At 43.1% G+C, this 16,926-nt stretch overlaps 1 protein-coding gene across 1 annotated transcript in view; it reads left to right on the top strand.

Annotated features, from left to right (window-relative positions):
- The first annotated feature begins 1,967 nt into the window (after positions 1-1,967).
- The window catches only part of gfral (GDNF family receptor alpha like), a 51,518-nt gene continuing 36,559 nt past the window's right edge, over positions 1,968-16,926 (top strand). Inside the window, exons 1-3 of the mRNA XM_078400034.1 lie at positions 1,968-1,989; positions 5,267-5,377; positions 15,211-15,351. Coding sequence (XP_078256160.1) covers positions 1,968-1,989; positions 5,267-5,377; positions 15,211-15,351 — 274 coding nt within the window. The remainder of the gene's footprint in view (positions 1,990-5,266; positions 5,378-15,210; positions 15,352-16,926) is intronic.

Raw genomic sequence — 16,926 nt, 5'->3', positions numbered from 1 at the left:
GGAGGGGGGAAGGGGGAAGGGGGAAGGGGGAAGGGGGAAGAGGGAAGAGGGAAGAGGGAAGAGGGGAGAGGGAAGAGGGAAGAGGGAAGAGGGAAGAGGGGGCAGCTCACTCCTAGCTGTGACCTCCTACCATAGGTTCAAGGCAGACTGAGCCACTGGGACAAACCTGAGACGACCAAGTACCACTGTGTGGTCAAGGCTGAGTTGCTGGGAAGAACCCAGACAGCCGGAATCTCTATTGAGGTTAAGACTAAGTGGCTGAGGCAAGCCTGAGATGCCAGTGCTTCTTCCTGGCCATGGATAACTAGGGACTGTGCCCCCACACACAGAGGCAAAGATGGAGCCAGCAGGATAACCCAGTGGCAGCCACTGCTGCCTCTTTCAGCCCAAAGCTGAGCTGCCAGGATAAACATGAGACTGCCAGAGCCTCCTCTTGTGGCAAGGCAAGGTGAACTGCAGGATGAAGCCTGAGATTGCCACGCTTCCTCCTTCGAAGACCAGGACTGAGCAGCTGGAACAAGCTTGTCGGAGAGAGGAGGAGAATTTCTTCAAAGTAGGAGATTTTGCAGTGGAGCCGACAAAATATGTGGGAAGGAACTGTAGATGCTGGATGGACACAAAATGTTGGTATAACACTGAGTTCGGCAGCATCTATGGAAGAAAGGAATGGGTTATGTTTTGGTCTATCTTCAGTGTAATCTGCAGTTCCTTGCTACACTTTTTGTCATCTTCTCTCTCTGATTAGAGTTCTGGAACACCCTCTCTCACTGCCCCCCCCCCCCCCCCCACTGTGATTCTTTCTGCTCTCCACCTCTACGACCATGCTTTAACCCAGACTCGAGTGTCTGTGTGCCTTGCTGTCACCTTCCCCCCTGCCAACAATGTACCATTGTACATTTCCTTGAATGGCATCTGCTTTGATCTGTCCTTTTCACACCTTGTATGCTCTTTGTACCCTTCCATATCTATAGTTTCCCTCTCCTCTGACTCTCAGTCTGAAGAAGAGTCTTGTCCCGAAACATCATCCATTCCTTCTCTGATATATTGAGTTACTCCAGCATTTTGTCTACCCTCATCATAACTTGCTCTTCCACCAATTTGCATGTCAGCAGCAAGTAATAAATAAACTAAGTCAATTTAGAAACTACTCAGTGCCAGTACCTTTCCTTGGAACGACAGTGGCAGAGCTGCTGTCTCGTGGCACCAGGAAACTGGGTTCAATTCTGACCTCCAATGTTTTCTGTGTGGAGTTTGCACGTTCTCCCTGTGAGCATGCAGGTTTCCACCAGGTGCTCTTGTTTCCTTAAGATGCGCAGGTTGTTGGGTTAAATGGGCATGATAAATGATCCCTGGTGCATGGGTGAGGGATAGAATGAGGGCGGGAAGGGCGGGGGGGGTGAGGTGGAATTTGTGGAAATGAGGGGAAAATAAAAATTGAATGAAAAAGAAAGGATTAGTGCAAAATATCCTTGCTCGGTGAGCCGAAGGTCCAGATTCTGTATTGTATCTCACTGTGGCATTTGACTGTAACTCAACTTCTTGATCAGTATGGGTGTCAGGGGTTATGGGGAGAAGGCAGGAGAATGGGGTTAGGAGGGAGACATAGATCTGGCTTGATTGAATGGCGGAGTAGAGTTGATGGGCTGGGTGGCATAATTCTGCTCTTGTCACTTATGACCGTATCAATTTGACAGCTCATTTTGTCTTTAATAGATAACCAGGAGAATTGTAAGCATGTTAGTGCTGGGGTTAAGGGTGTTCATTTCACTGACTCTATGGTGTGCCTGAGATGATGAATGTGTGTGTGTTGGGGGCGTGTGAGGTACAGTGAAACTGACGTCAGTGAAAAGTGCCTGAGCTGTCCACGATCTTAGTGCTGAAATCACAAACCCGCCAGTTCCACTCAACCGACTGTGAGGACAAATCAACACCTTCACACAGAGACTCTCCCAGTCAGGAACGCAGCTATGGGGCCCGCAGTCATGCTCGGTAAGTGAGAGAATTTGTTTATCTCTTCATTGGATGCGTTCTTACTGTCTTTTCCCCGAGGTAAATATAAATGTTTCTACAAGTGCTCTTAAGAGATGTTTAATGCACCCGTGAAACTCTTCAGCTGCAAGCATCGGTCGCGAACTGCGGTTTCAACTTTTAGCCCCTTAGTGAACAGTTCCTGCTGTTAAGAGCTCGCCTGTAAGGGTCTGAATGGAAATTTTATTGGAACAACCGAAGGTCCCAGAGTTATCACAACAACCGAAGATCTTCGGAATAAGTTGTAAATTAGGGCTGGGCGCTGGTACACAGCAAGCTCCCGCAAACGGCAAACCATCTGTGCTGTTCTGTTCTGATGATGTTAACTTAAAATAAATACGGAGGAGACATGGTACTGGAATATTGAACATAAAACAGACTGTTGGAGGGACTCAGCGGATCTAAACCCCATTCAGACCAGATACGGTAAAGGCGAAGAAATATTTGCATATTTGCTGCCTGACCTGCTGAGTTACTCCAGCATTTTGTGAATAAATCGATTTGTACCAGCATCTGCAGTTATTTTCTTAAAATATTTGCATATATGCCAATTCCAAGAAAGTTTTGAAAGTAAGTCGGGAAAACTAAGCTGTCCCGTGTCGTTGCGAGATTAGGTGGATGCTCCAGAAAATTCAATCTCCTTTTAGTGAATTCCACGTTTTTCATGATTAAGAATCGTTCACGCGTAAAGTGATTAATGCAGGATATTAGTGTCAATAGAAATACCGCCATGTTAACTCTAGGCACAATTATAACGACAATTGGGAACTATAGGTTCGTGGATAAGAAAATCAGACGGTGTAAGTTTCTGAAATAGGCAGCACTCGTTAATCACTCTCGCTGAATAAAGGGCAGATCGGATTAGGCGCTGGTAGAATGCTTCAGGGTGGGATGCCGTTTCAAAACATTTAACTGCTTCTTCCCCCAATCACTGTTCAAAGAAAGTTAAATACCCTAAAGATTTAATCAGAGTAGGGGTGCACATCTCACAGCATTAAGTGTATCTACAACATCAGGGTGATTTTCCACTTGTGATGAGTATATGGAATCAGCTGCCAGAGGCTGTAGTTCAGCCAGGTACAATAAATGCATTTAAAAGACCCTTGTTCGGGTACATGTATAGATGGGGTCCAGATGGATAAGGGCTGAACGCGAGCAAATGGGAGCAGCTCAGATGGGGCATTTGGATCGATATGGAGGAGTTGGGCAGAAGGGCATCTTTCCGTGCTGTATGTCTCTATAATTCTATGATTGCACAATCTTGCATGCTTCATTAGGATAATGTGGAAATACTTGTGTGAAATTTCTTAGCTCACATTTTTAATACAATTTGGTAAGTTTGATATGTATTTAAACATTTTAAAAATTGAATTTAACACCAAAGCATTAAGCCACCAATTACAAATGTTAGATTAGAAAGATCGTAGAGTAATAGCATGGAAACGAGACCAACTTGCCATGTCGAACCAAGATGCCCCATCAATACGAGTCCTAACTGCCCGCATTTGGCCCATATCCCTGAAAACCTTTCTTTTCTATGTACTTGTCCAAATGTCTTTTAAATGTTTTTATCAAACCTGCCTCAAATACCTGCTCTGGCAGCTCGTTCCATTTACCCACCAGCTTCTGTGTGGAAAAAGTTGCCCCTCAGGTTGCTAATAAATCTTTAACTTGTATCTATTACTCTCCATTATTTAACACTGGTTTCTGGAGGGAATGCCATCTGATGACCGGTCAGTGTGGAGGTGCATTGCTTCCACCGGTGAAGTCCTCTAGACTTTGGTTACCTTCTTTATTCACTGGACAAAAGTTCAGGCCATTTGACTCAAAACTTCTCAGCCTACTAAAAAAGAACAATGGGTAGCAATTCTCTCTCCCCCCCCAACCCCCCCCCCCTCAACCCAACCCCCCCCCCCTCAACCCCCCCCCCCCCCTCAACCCCCCCCCCCCTCAACCCCCCCCCCTCAACCCCCCCCCCCCTCAACCCCCCCCCCCTCAACCCCCCCCTCTCAACCCCCCCTCCCCTCCCCTCCACCAATCTCAATACCCCTCCCCCATTGCTGATTGGTAGCATTTCACAAGGCTAGAGTATGTGCAAGTTAAATTACGAAGTTGCTAAAACACTTAAATGTCTGTTGGGAAAAGAGCATGTTACATTAGATAAATTAGTATGTTATAAATAAGTGATTTGATGGCCTAGAGAATGGGAGCCAGCATTAGTGGGGAGTAAAAGCCTGCTTTCCCAGAACATACAGTGCTGATCAAGATCAGCACAGGGTGAGTGCTCAGACTGCTGCTCCTGGCTTATCTCTGCCTGTCCTGTTCACTAATGGTGAGCATGAAGATTCCAGCAGGCTTTATGTTGAGACAGCTCCTGAAAGCTAAACATATGCAGTCTTCAATGCTGATAACTGCTTATATTCTGCACTCTGTACCTTCCCCTTTGCTCTACCTATTGTACTTGGGTTTGACGATTGTATTGAAGTATGGTATTAACTGATTGAATAGCATGCAAAAGAATGCTTTTCACTGTACCTCCCCACACTTGACAATAATAAACCTATGCCTCTTCTAAAAGACAACCGCCATGTTTGTGCACCTGATAGCAGGGTCATTGCTTACAGCACCCAAAATAAGTCACAGTGACTGGAATTCATTGCATTTTAATCCCTGCTGGAACTTTTTAATCATCCTTTGTTCTTCTGCAAACCAATCTGCTCAGTTCTGTTCATCATCCCTATAATATTACACACTAGACAGTGAGTCTTGTCTAGTCTTACCTACCACAAATAAGTCATTCTAATGAAAATACAAAAGACTGCCGATGCTGGAATCTGGAGCATTTAACAAAGTGCAGGATGAACGCATTGCATCCACCAACATTTGTGGGGAGGAAAGGAGTTGTGGACATTTCAGATTGAAATCCTGCATCAGGACTGAAAGTGGACAAGGTAGATAGCCATTAAGAAAAGTGGGGGAGTGGTGAGGCAAGGGCTGGTAGATGATCATTATAGTCATCTCTTGTTTTCAGCCAGAAATTAAGTTCATTCTCGATAGAAATCCCTCATCATCTTTGTCTGGTCACTGTAACTCTTTTTGTTTTGAGAATCTGAGTTCTCTCACAGAAGAGGCAGAGGCCAGAGTAACAGAGACAGTCCATTCAGTCTCTCAGCCTTGTTCTGCCATTTAATTTGACCATAGCTGAATGGATTTGTTCCCAACTTTGCTTCTCAAACAGCTTTTGAAAATCACCGACTAACTCCAATGATGGTGGAAGCTCACCTTCCAGCCAATATATTTATTGTTGCAGCAAAGGAACAGGAATCTTATGACAATATCCACTATGAAAGTAAATACTGTCCGGCTTTATCTGGAAAAGGAAACTGCAAGCGTAGTAAAAATTGGGAGAACACAAAGAACTGCAGATGCTGGAATCTTGAGCAAAAGACAAGGTGCTGGAGTAACTCGGTGTAACTGACCCACTGAGTTACTCCAGCACTTTATGTTTTACTTACTAAAGATCATTTGTCCCCATTGTCCCCACAATAGATTGTAAGTGTGTTCACCAATACTATTATCACAACATCAATGGTTCAACTCTCATGCTCTTTTCCCTCGAGTTCCACATCCCAACCTCACCTGACTGTTTTTGAAAGTAACAAATAGGTTTTTACGATTCCTTCAAATTGCATTTTCGGAGGGAAAGTACGTTGTTACAAGTTACTTAATGTTAATGGTTTTAAGCAAATGGTGTGTGTTGACTTGGGCCAGTAAAGTTATCAACATATAGATTTTAGTTCAAAGTTAGACACAAGGTGCTGGATTAACTCTGTTGGTCAGGCAGCATCTCTGGAGAAAATGAATAGCTGACATTTCAGGTTGTGACCCTTCTGCAGACTTCAGTTCAACTCTATTTAGGGTTATTGACAATTTTCCACATGGTACACTCAGCATTATTATTGAAATTATCTTTTGCATCAGCAACAATCCAGAAGTAGTTACTACTACTTTTTCTGGGTGTGTTAAAGCCTTATACAAAAATGTTTATGTAAAATGAATGAATGAATGAATATTTATGTTGATGAATGTTAAATCAGTTGATCTGCCTTGTGAAAGGAAGCAAAAATCCATGATTTTACATACAAACTTCTATTAATAACAAGTTATTCATTATATAAATTGAGATTCCATTGAATGAGAAATGGACTAGTTTAGTTTAGAGATACAGCAAAGAAACAGGCCCTTCGGGCCATCAAATTCACGCTGACCGTTGATTATTTGTTCACACTATTTCTGTTATCCCACTTTTGCTTCCACTCCCCACACATTAGGGGTAATGTTACAGAGGCCAATTAATCTCTAAACCCACATATCTTTGGGATGTGGGAGAAGCACCCGGAAGAAACCCTCACGATCAGTGAGAGACCATGCAAACGCTATAAAGACAGCACCAGAGGTCGGGATTGAAGCCGGTCTCTGGCGCAGTGAGGCAGTGGCTCGACCAGTTGCACCACTATGTCTGCCCTAAAATTATGGTCATCTTTGTTAGCATGGACAAGTTGGGCTGAAGGGCCTTTATGATGCTATATTCCCATGACTTGTGTATGGTCATATGTAGCTGGACCATTTGTATTAATTATTGATTTTAAGACAATACCACAATTAACAGGCAAATTCAAAGTCTATTGCGAAGATAGACACAAAATGCTGGAGTAACTCAGGCTCTATCTCTGGAGAGAAGGAATGGGTGACATTTCGGGTCAAGATCCTTCTCCACTTGAGCTCTGCCGCCCGCTGCCTCAAGAATACTATCATGGAGGTAACTACGGAAAGCTTTTCACCCTTCCTGCTTCCATCTCCTGGAAAAGATGGCGTGGAGAATCATAGATGGGAAAAAAAAGTTGGATCAAAGAGACAATTACAATTTTGAAATAAATACAAGCGTCCATCCTTTTGGCAGAATATAATTAATGAATACATGGAAAAAGACCAAGCAACATATCTTTAGACTTTACTTTAGACTTCAGCGATACAGCGTGCAAACAGGTCGTTTGGCCCACTGAGTGTGCGCTGAGCAAAGATCACCTTGTAAACAAGTGCTATCTTACATACACTAGGGACAATTCACAATTTTACAGAAGCCAATTAACCTACAAACCTGTACAACTTTGGTGTGTGGGAGGAAACCGGAGAAAACCCATGTGGTCAGAGGGAGAACGTGCAAACTCTGTGCAGACAACAGCAGTGGTCAGGATCGAATCTGGGTCTCTGTCGCTGTAAGGCAGCAAGACTGTGCCACTGGGAGCTCATCCGGGAAGAGTCCCGCAACAACATAACTTATTTGTTGAAAAAGTAAAGTGAAACACCTATTTAATGTTACAATTAAATAATTTTAATATTTATAATAATTAAAATGTGATAAAATATTTATTGGATTATAATTTGAATCTCTTTTTTAATCCGGAATTATTAATGTTACATATCCAATTGTTTGCATGTAGGCAGAGTAACAGACGATTCTAGCAATGGCTGGACGGCTTTATATGCTTAACAATTAATGCAATCAGTCCTTTGGGATTGCCCACTGCTCAGGCACAGAAGCAGAATATATCGAGCTGTCATACACTTTAGTGTGCAGCTTATTGGATATAACTATTTGTGGACTATTGTGAAGATAGACCCAAAAAGATGGAGTAACTCAGCGGGACAGGGAGCATCTCTGGAGAGAAGGAATGGCTGACGTGTCAGGTCGAGACCCTTCTTCAGACTGGTTAGGGATAAGGGAAATGAGAGATCTAGACGATGATGTCGGGAGGTAAAGTACAATGAATGAAATATGCAAAAAAGTAATGATGATAAAGGAAGCAGGCCATTGTTAGCTGTTTGTTGGGTGAAAATGAGAAGCTAGTGTGACTTGGTTGGGGGAGGGATAGAGAGAGGGAATGCCGGGACTACCTGAAGTGAGAGAAATCAATATTCATACCACTGGGTTGTAAGCTGTCCAAGTGAAATATGAGATGCTGTTCCTCCAATTTGCGTTTAGCCTCACTCTGACAATGGAGGAGGCCGAGGACAGAAAGGCCTGTGAGGGTATGGGAAGGAGAAGTGTTTAGCAACCGGGAGATCAGGTAGGTTCAGGCGGACTGAGTGAAGGTACTCAGTGAAACGATCACCCAGTCTACGTTTGGTCTCGCCGATGTCCAAATCTTGAACAACGGATCTGTAGATGAGGTTGGAGGAGGTGCAAGTGAACCTCTGCCTAACCTGAAAGGACTGTCCGGGTCCCTGGACGGAGTCGAGGGAGTATGTAAATGGACAGGTGTTGCATCATCTGCGGTTGCAAGGGCAGTTACCTGGTTTGGGTGGGAAGGGATGAATTATGAGGATGGGCTATTGCCGCATATTTAGTATAACTATCATACCTTTGGATATTTCTTTGAGTTATGTAGCAGAGTGTATATAAGAGACAGGACACATAAGTTCGGAGAAAACCAGCCTTGCTTAGCTGAACTTAAAAATCCGTGGCTCAGTTGCATCAAATGTTTGCAGAAGATGGAACAGGAGAGAGAAAAAAGGGTAATGGTATAATTCTGATTGAGGACCAAAATTCAGAAGGAAGTAAAATTACTCCAACTAGAATTTGTCTGGTAAAGTGAGGTTGGGATAATCTTGATTGCGGGAGTCTGCAATCAGACTGACTGACCACATGTTTCGCACACTGCTCCACATTCCTATTAAAGATTAATTGTTCATTCACTGCCAATTACTGTTTGTGGTATTTATCTGCACATCATGAGTGGTTGTACATCAAAGTAATTAATTATAATGGGAGCCTCTTTGTGAGAATTCTCTGAGACATAAGATGCAAGACCAATGCAAGAAACATCCTTGCAAATTTCATTCGTTCTATGTTACGATAATGACACTTTGCCTGGCCCGCGCCCTGCAACACGACCCAGTGTCATTGTCAGGCCAATGGCCTTCATGACCAAGTTAAGACACTAAGTTTTTTAAAAAAATATTGGGCTTGAGACTACAAGAATTTCAGAATTACAGGACGTTCTTTTAGGAAGCAGATGAGGAGGAATTTCGTTAGTCAGAGGGTGGTAAATCTGTTGAATTCTTTGGGGAGTTATGGGGACAAGACAGGAGAATGGAGGTTGGGAGGGAGAGATAGATCAGCCATGATTGAATGGCGGAGTAGACTTGATGAGCCGAATGGCCTGATTCTACTCCTATTCCTTATGACATGACCTTAAGATGGTGTCTAAAACATGACGACTCTTGTGTACGGACTCAGTGTGGTATATTATCTATTTAGCTCTATTTAGCTCTCTCTTGAATGCATTCAGAGAATTGGCCTCCACTGCCTTCTGAGGCAGAGAGTTTCACAGATTTACAACTCTCTGACTGAAAATGTTTTTCCTCATCTCCGTTCTAAATGGCCTACCCCTTATTCTTAAACTGTGGCCCCTGGTTCTGGACTCCCCCAACACTGGAAACATGTTTCCTGACTCTAATGTGTCCAACCACTTAATAATCTTATGTTTCGATAAGATCCCCTCTCATCCTTCTATATTCCAGTGTATACAAGCCTAGTCGCTTCAGTCTTTCAACATATGACAGTCCCGCCATTCCGGGAATTAACCTAGTAAACCTATGCTGCACGCCCTCAATAGCAAGAATATCCTTCCTCAAATTTGGAGACCAAAACTGCACACAGTACTCCAGGTGCGGTCTCACTAGGTCCCTGTACAACTGCAGAAGGACCTCTTTGCTCCTATACTCAACTCCTCTTGTTATGAAGGCCAACATTCCTTTGGCTTTCTTTACGGCCTGCTGTACCTGCATGCTTCCTTTCAGTGACTGATGCACTAGGACACCCAGATCTCGTTGCACGTCACCTTTTCCTAACTTGACACCATTCAGATAATAATCTGCCTTCCTATTCTTACCACCAAAGTGGATAACCTCACACTTATCCACATTAAAATGCATCTACCATGCATCCGCCCACTCACACAGACTGTCCAAGTCACCCTGCAACCTCATAGCATCTTCCTCACAGTTGATCCTGCAACTTCTGTATTATTCCCAGGAATACCTGCCATTGCTGTTCCACCGTCTTCCCTGCTAGGGCCTCTTTCCAGTCAAATCTGGCCAGCTCGTGCCTCATGCCTCTGTAATCCCCTTTGCTATACTGTGATACTGACACTTTCGATTTTCCCTTCTCCCTCTCAATTTGTAGAGTAAACCTTATCATATTATGATTGCCTCCTAACTGCTCTTTTACCTTGAGTCCCCTTATTAGATCAGGTTCATTACACAACACTAAATCCAGAATTGCCTTCTCCCTGGTAGGCTCCAGTACAAGCTGTTCTAAGAATCCATCTCGGAGGCACTCCACAAACTCTCTTTCCTGGGGTCCATTACCCACCTGATTTTCCCAGTCTACCTGCATGTTGAAATCTCCCATAACCACCGTAGCATTACATTTGCGACATGCCAATTTTAGCTCTTGATTCAACTTGCACCCTATGTCACCCCTTGCAAGGGAATGAATATCATTCCTTACCAACACAGCGACCCAACCCCCTCTGCCCACCTGTCTGTCTTCTCTATACGTTTGTACCCCTGAATATTCAGTTCCCAGCCCTGGTCCTCTTGTAGCCATGTCTCTGTAATTCCCAAAACATCATACTTGCCAATGTCTAACTGAGCCTCAAGCTCATCCACTTTATTTTTTATACTTCGCGCATTTAAATACAGTATTAACTTCAGTATTCACCTCCCCTCGCACACCGGTCATAATTTGCCCTGACCTTACTCTCTTATCCCATCTAGAACTTTCCATCCTTACTCAGGGAGTCAGGCAACATCTCTAGCAGACATGGATGGGTCTGAAGAAGGGTCCTGACCTGAAATGTCACCTATCCATGTTCTCCAGAGATGCTGTCTGACCCACTGAGTTACTACAGCACTTTGTGTCTTTTGCTGTAAACCAGCATCTGCAGATCCTTGTGTCAACATGGATGGGTTACTGAGTCACTCCAGCACTTTGTGTTCTACACAAGATTCCATCCTATGCAGTTCCTTGTGTCTCCATAAAACATCATTAGATGTACTCATAGCAGGAAAAGATTCATTAGTAAGCATAACCACCTATACAAGTAACAAAATTATTTGTATGCATCACTATTCACTCTAGTTGTCAGCAATATTTCCAGTCTTGTCATCAAATTGTGTGGAGATAGATCAGTTGCAAAAATGATGCTCATACCTTAAAATTGTGTTGTGAAAATTAAAATAAACGAAGGTGGTAATATAGGCTGCTTTAGTGGAAATAGAATTGGAAAAGCAGCTAAAGTGACTGGATTCTTCAACAGAAAGGTCACAGGAATTAAAGACTGGGCAGGTGGGTTATAATAGTGGCAAACATATTGGTGTCTCCTTGAAAGAAAACAATTAAGAGTCAGCTTGAGAGATTTAAAGAAATTAAGCAAAGCCAGCAGAAGTGAATAGTAGCCTGTGATTAAAACATTCATGAACATCTTTGAGAATGTAATCAACTGACTGGATTAGGGTAAGCGAGGTGATATTATATTTTGATTTTTACAAAGTAGATGAAAGCTTTTCCCTGAATGTGAACAGCGCAAATTGGACAGAAAATTGACAATACAATTTGCAGAATTAGATTCTCAATGGGAATAGTGTTCTAAATGCTTCTGACGGCAAGGAACATCTACAGAAAGTGGTTGGGAATTTATCCATATTAACTCATGATGCTGCTTAAGCAGTCTATCTAATTGCGTAGCTAATGCTCAATTATTGCAGAAACAGCACTATCGATGCAGTGTTTCCAATTGACATGATGCTGTGCAGTTCAATATTAACCCAATTAACTTTCACCTTGATATTAAAATTATCGTTCTTGTTTTCAACTTACTCAATGGTTTCCTTTCTTCGCTGTCTCTGCAATCTCATCTGTTGATGCAATTAAAGGGGCTGGCTGTCACCTCTTTCCGAATACAACTACTAATAGAATCCGCAAACAGAAACAATGGTGAAGGGAGGTTGCTGTGTTTGTTCCCAGTGACCGTCACCCACTATATTTTTACTCATCCTTTATACTCTGTGGCAGAGTGCCTTAACTTTAGACTTTAGAGATACAGCATGGAAACAGGCCCTTTGGCCCACCGAGCCCGTGCCAATCAGCGATCACCCTGTACACTAGGACTATCCCACCCACTAGGGACAACTTACTATTTTTACTGAAGCTAATTAACCTACAAACCTGTACAAACTGGAGTATCCGGAGAAAACCCACGCGGTCCCAGGGAAAACGTACAAAGTCTGCACAGACAACACCCGTAGTCAGGTTCAAACCCAGGTCTCTGGCACTGTAATGCAACAACTCTACCACTGTGCCACCAAGCCGTGCTGAATGCCAAACTCGTCTTCCATCGGTTTCAGAACCCCAGCCACAGACTGGGCTGGCCAACTCCATGTGGCACTTGATGCAATTCCTGGAGTGGAATTTGGGCTAACCTTAGACTCAAAGAGCGACACGGCATGGAATCAGGCCCTTCAGCCCCACCTTTCCATGCCATCCAGTTCACCGAACCGGGCTATTCCCACTTGCCTGTTCCTGGCCCATATATCTCCAATTCTTTCCCATGTATCCGTCCAAGAGTCTTTCAAACATTGTAATTTTACCCACCTCCACCACTTTCTCTGGCAGCACGTTCTATGATTCCACCAACATTTGTGTGGAAAAGTTGGCTCCTCAGGTCCCCTTTCCCCTCTCGCATTAAACCTGTGCACTCCAGTGTGAAACTCAGAAAGACACGCAATGCTGGAGTAAATCAGTGGGCTAGGTAGCATTCCTGGAGATCATTGATAGCTGGCGTTTCAGGTTGGGACCATTCTTCAGCCTTCTCTAGTTTTAGACTCACCAACCCTGGGTAAAAGCCCATGGCTAGTCACTTTACCTATGTCTCTCATGATTTTGTAAATTCCTATACGGACACCCGTCAATATCCTACACTCCAGGGAAAAAAACACCCAACCTATTCAGCCTTTTGCAAATTTACTGCATGGAACTCACCTACACAGCCACTTCTTCATGCAGATGACAGTCTCTGGGAAACATTATTTCCAGGCTTGGTATGGCTGCTTGTCCAGGATACAGGGCATAGATGATTTTATCATATTGCTGAATTCCTATGGAAGGCAATCATAGAGTCATTTAGCACCGAAAAGGCCCCTTCAGCCCACCATCTGTGCTGACAAACGCACGCCCTATGGCATTAGCTCCATGTCAATCCCATTTTATTCTCCACACAACGCCATCAATTCACCCCAGACTCTACCACACACCTACACACTGGGAGCAATTTACAGCAGCCAATTAACCTACTAATCCGTCCTGTCCTTGGAATGTATGTAAAAACCACAGCACCCGAAGGAAGCCCATGTGGTCAGAGGGAGAACATGCAAACTCCACACAGCCAGCTCCTAATTTCAGGATCAGACATGGGTGGCTGTGAGGTAAGGGCTCTGCCGATACACCACTGCACCATCACAGTAAATTACTTTGCTTTGATGACAACAAATGGAGCAAGATTCTGACATGCTCAGGAGACAGGGAAGTGTAAACAGATAGAGAGATATTAGAGTAGACAGTCGGAATCAAATACTACAGGGCATAGCTTTAAGGTTTAAAGAAGACGTGTCGGGCATTTTTCTACATGAGTGCTGTTAGGGTTGATACGACACAGGCATTTAAAAGACTTTTGGATAGGCATATATATATATATATATATATATATGCAGGGAATGGAGGGATATGCATCATGTGCAGGTAGATAAGTGATGGTATTGGCGTCATGTTTGGCACAGAGATTGTGGCCGAGGGACCTGTTTTTGTGCTAGATTGTTCTATGTTCTATATCCATGACCTCTCCAAATGTGGTATGTTTCAGACACTTTTGATCACTGTTTTGAGCTGGAAGCTGATGCATCTGCCTTTAGGTATGCTGGAAGTTCTCTGTCAATGCTGGTAGTCACCAGGAGCAATGGGGACAGAAGGATGTGATGTTGATTAATTACCCGCCAATAACTTTTATTTCTGGCATTGATGCAGGGGGTGGGTTTCTCCAGGAGGACATTGGGACAGGACTTTGGTTTTATTAGCGTCCCCTTTTGGTTCTCTGCATTAAAGTAATGTGGGGAAACAAGAAGTGAAAACATGGAAAAATCAAATACTAGAGGGCATAGCTTTAAGGTTTAAACGTCACTCTCAGAAATACAAACTAAATTGGAAGACAGAATGGTACACCCGAGAACGAACCTGAGCCTCTGGCTCTGTGAGGCAACAGCTCTAACCAGTGTAGTTTAGTTTAGAAATACAGCACAGAAACAGGCCCTTCCTCCCACCGAGTCCGCGCCGACCAGCGATCCCAGCACATTAACACTATCCTACACACATTAGGGACAATTTACATTTATAACAAGCCAATTAACCTACGTTTTTGGAGCGTGAGATGAAACCGAAGATCTCTGAGAAAACCCATGTGGTCACGAGGAGAACATATAAACTCCGTACAGGCAGCACCCGTAGTCGGGATCGAAACCACGTCCCTGCCGCTGAAAGCGCTGTAAGGCAGCAACTCTACCGCTTTGCCACCTTGCTGCCTTCATTGTTACCACCGTTATACCACTCTGTCGCCCTATGTGAGGAGAGACTGAATAAGATAGGCCCATGGTCTCTGCCTGGGGTTTAGAAGACTGAGAGGTGACAATGTTACAACATAAAAGATTCTGATCAGCAGTAAACTTTCCCCTGGCTCTGAAAAGAGAAGAATAATTTGGAGTGTGCAGTGGAGAAATGTAAATCTGTGCAGTTTTATACAACCAATTGCAGATGTTTCATAGTTGAATAAAGCCAAGCCAGAGAGTGATGGGTTTTTGACTATTGGAGAAATTAAGTGACATGAAGAATAAGAGGGGAGGATCTGCACTGATATTGAAGGGTAGAGAAGTTTTGGTGAACTATATGTCACCCTCCTTCTAATGTTGCTGATGCCAATGGTGTTATCCTGCACAGATATAACCACTGAGGCCAGATTGAACATGATAGACATGGTGTTAGTAACAATGTTTCTCCATTATTCTCTTCAGCTGCAATTTTGATATCTCAAATCACCAATGTTCCTGGTCTGGAGACCACTGACTGTCTCCAGGTAAAGAAATGGTGCATCACTGACACAGGTGGCTGCAAGGATGTATGGTACTTAATTGAAGATGTCTGCAACCAGACAGGTACATAAATGAATGTTGTGTTGTAAACATGCTTGCTTTAAACAATGAAAAAAGCTTATGTTTATATGGGTGTCATTTTTAACGTTGCAAATATTTAGCTTCTAATTTTCCACATTCAAAAAATTGCTGTTTCTCCTGTGCCACCTAAATGGATATAAAAGCAGAATTTATTTCTAAATGAACAATATTGGGGTATTAAAATGCTGATTTGAAATTGAATGAAATCTTGGTCAATTGAAAGTAATATTCTGTGTTTAAAATGTGAAACATGAAGACATAAGAGATATGAATTGCAAAAAGAATTATTTTAGTTTTTCTTGTTTTGTAAATTCCTTCGGTGATATTTCAAGTGGACGATGATTATATATAAAGTTTATTTCATTAATTAGTGGAATAAGCATCGTAAAGTTTTTGTTATTGCATTAGTTTAGTGTTTGATATTTCATAGCCCCATTCCCTGCCCTTGCATCCATATCCTTAAGTTATTTTTCAAATAATTTCCTCCCCTATTAAAGGAAATTATACATTCTGCTTTCATTGCAGTTCCTGATAGTTAAGTTAAATATTATGGCCACACTCTCCTTGAAATAAACCAATTAATCACTCCCTCCGTTCTTTTAATGGTAATAAATGTGGGTCATTAGCAATTCAGGGATTGGAGAAAATAGCTTCTCTCTATGACCTCTCTTTTACACAGTAAGTTTACTCTTACATTATTAACACAGTACTGCAATGTTTACAACCACCTCTGTAAATTGATAGAGAGATTGCAAGTTGGAGACTTCAAGAGAGTATCCTGAAATGGGACAGAGGGAAAATCGGGACTTGGTTAATTTCGAGTGCAATATAAACAGTCGTCCATATCATTGCTTCTCACTTAAAGCTTTATGAAATATTGGTAAAGTCGCAGCTGAATTATTGTGTGTGAATTTATTGTGTCCAGTCACCACACTTTCGGAAGTAACTGGGGAGGGTGCAGGGGATTTCACTAGGATGTTGCCAGGGATGGAGCATTTTAGTTACAAGGAGAGACCGGATAGACCTCCTCCTTGGCAGAGGCAGAGGGAGACCTGATTGAGGTGTGCAAAATTCAGGGGAATGGATGGGACGTGTGGCATCGGTCACAATACCGGATCAGCAATAACTACACTTGCACTTGTAGCAAGGTGGACTCCCACAGCAGGCTTATTTCCAATGTTAAACAATAGTGACAAGGTGTTCCAGGTCCACACAGGGACGTAGTCCTTTGTCATCACTGTGGAGGCACAATGTCTTTCCTTAGCTGCCTGCCCAGCTTCCTTCCTCAATAGACAATAGACAATAGGTGTAGGAGGAGGCCATTCAGCCCTTCGAGCCAGCACCGCCATTCAATGTGATCATGGCTGATCATTCTCAATCAGTACCCCGTTCCTGCCTTCTCCCCATACCCCCTGACTCCACTATCCTTAAGAGCTCTATCTAGCTCTCTCATGAATGCATTCAGAGAATTGGCCTCCACTGCCTTCTGAGGCAGAGAATTCCACAGATTTACAACTCTCTGACTGAAAAAGGTTTTCCTCATCTCAGTTCTAAATG

This window comes from Rhinoraja longicauda, chromosome 5 (assembly GCF_053455715.1).
Source record: "Rhinoraja longicauda isolate Sanriku21f chromosome 5, sRhiLon1.1, whole genome shotgun sequence".
In the NCBI taxonomy this organism is placed as follows: domain Eukaryota; kingdom Metazoa; phylum Chordata; class Chondrichthyes; order Rajiformes; family Arhynchobatidae; genus Rhinoraja; species Rhinoraja longicauda.
This window is presented reverse-complemented; position numbering and strand designations above follow the sequence as displayed.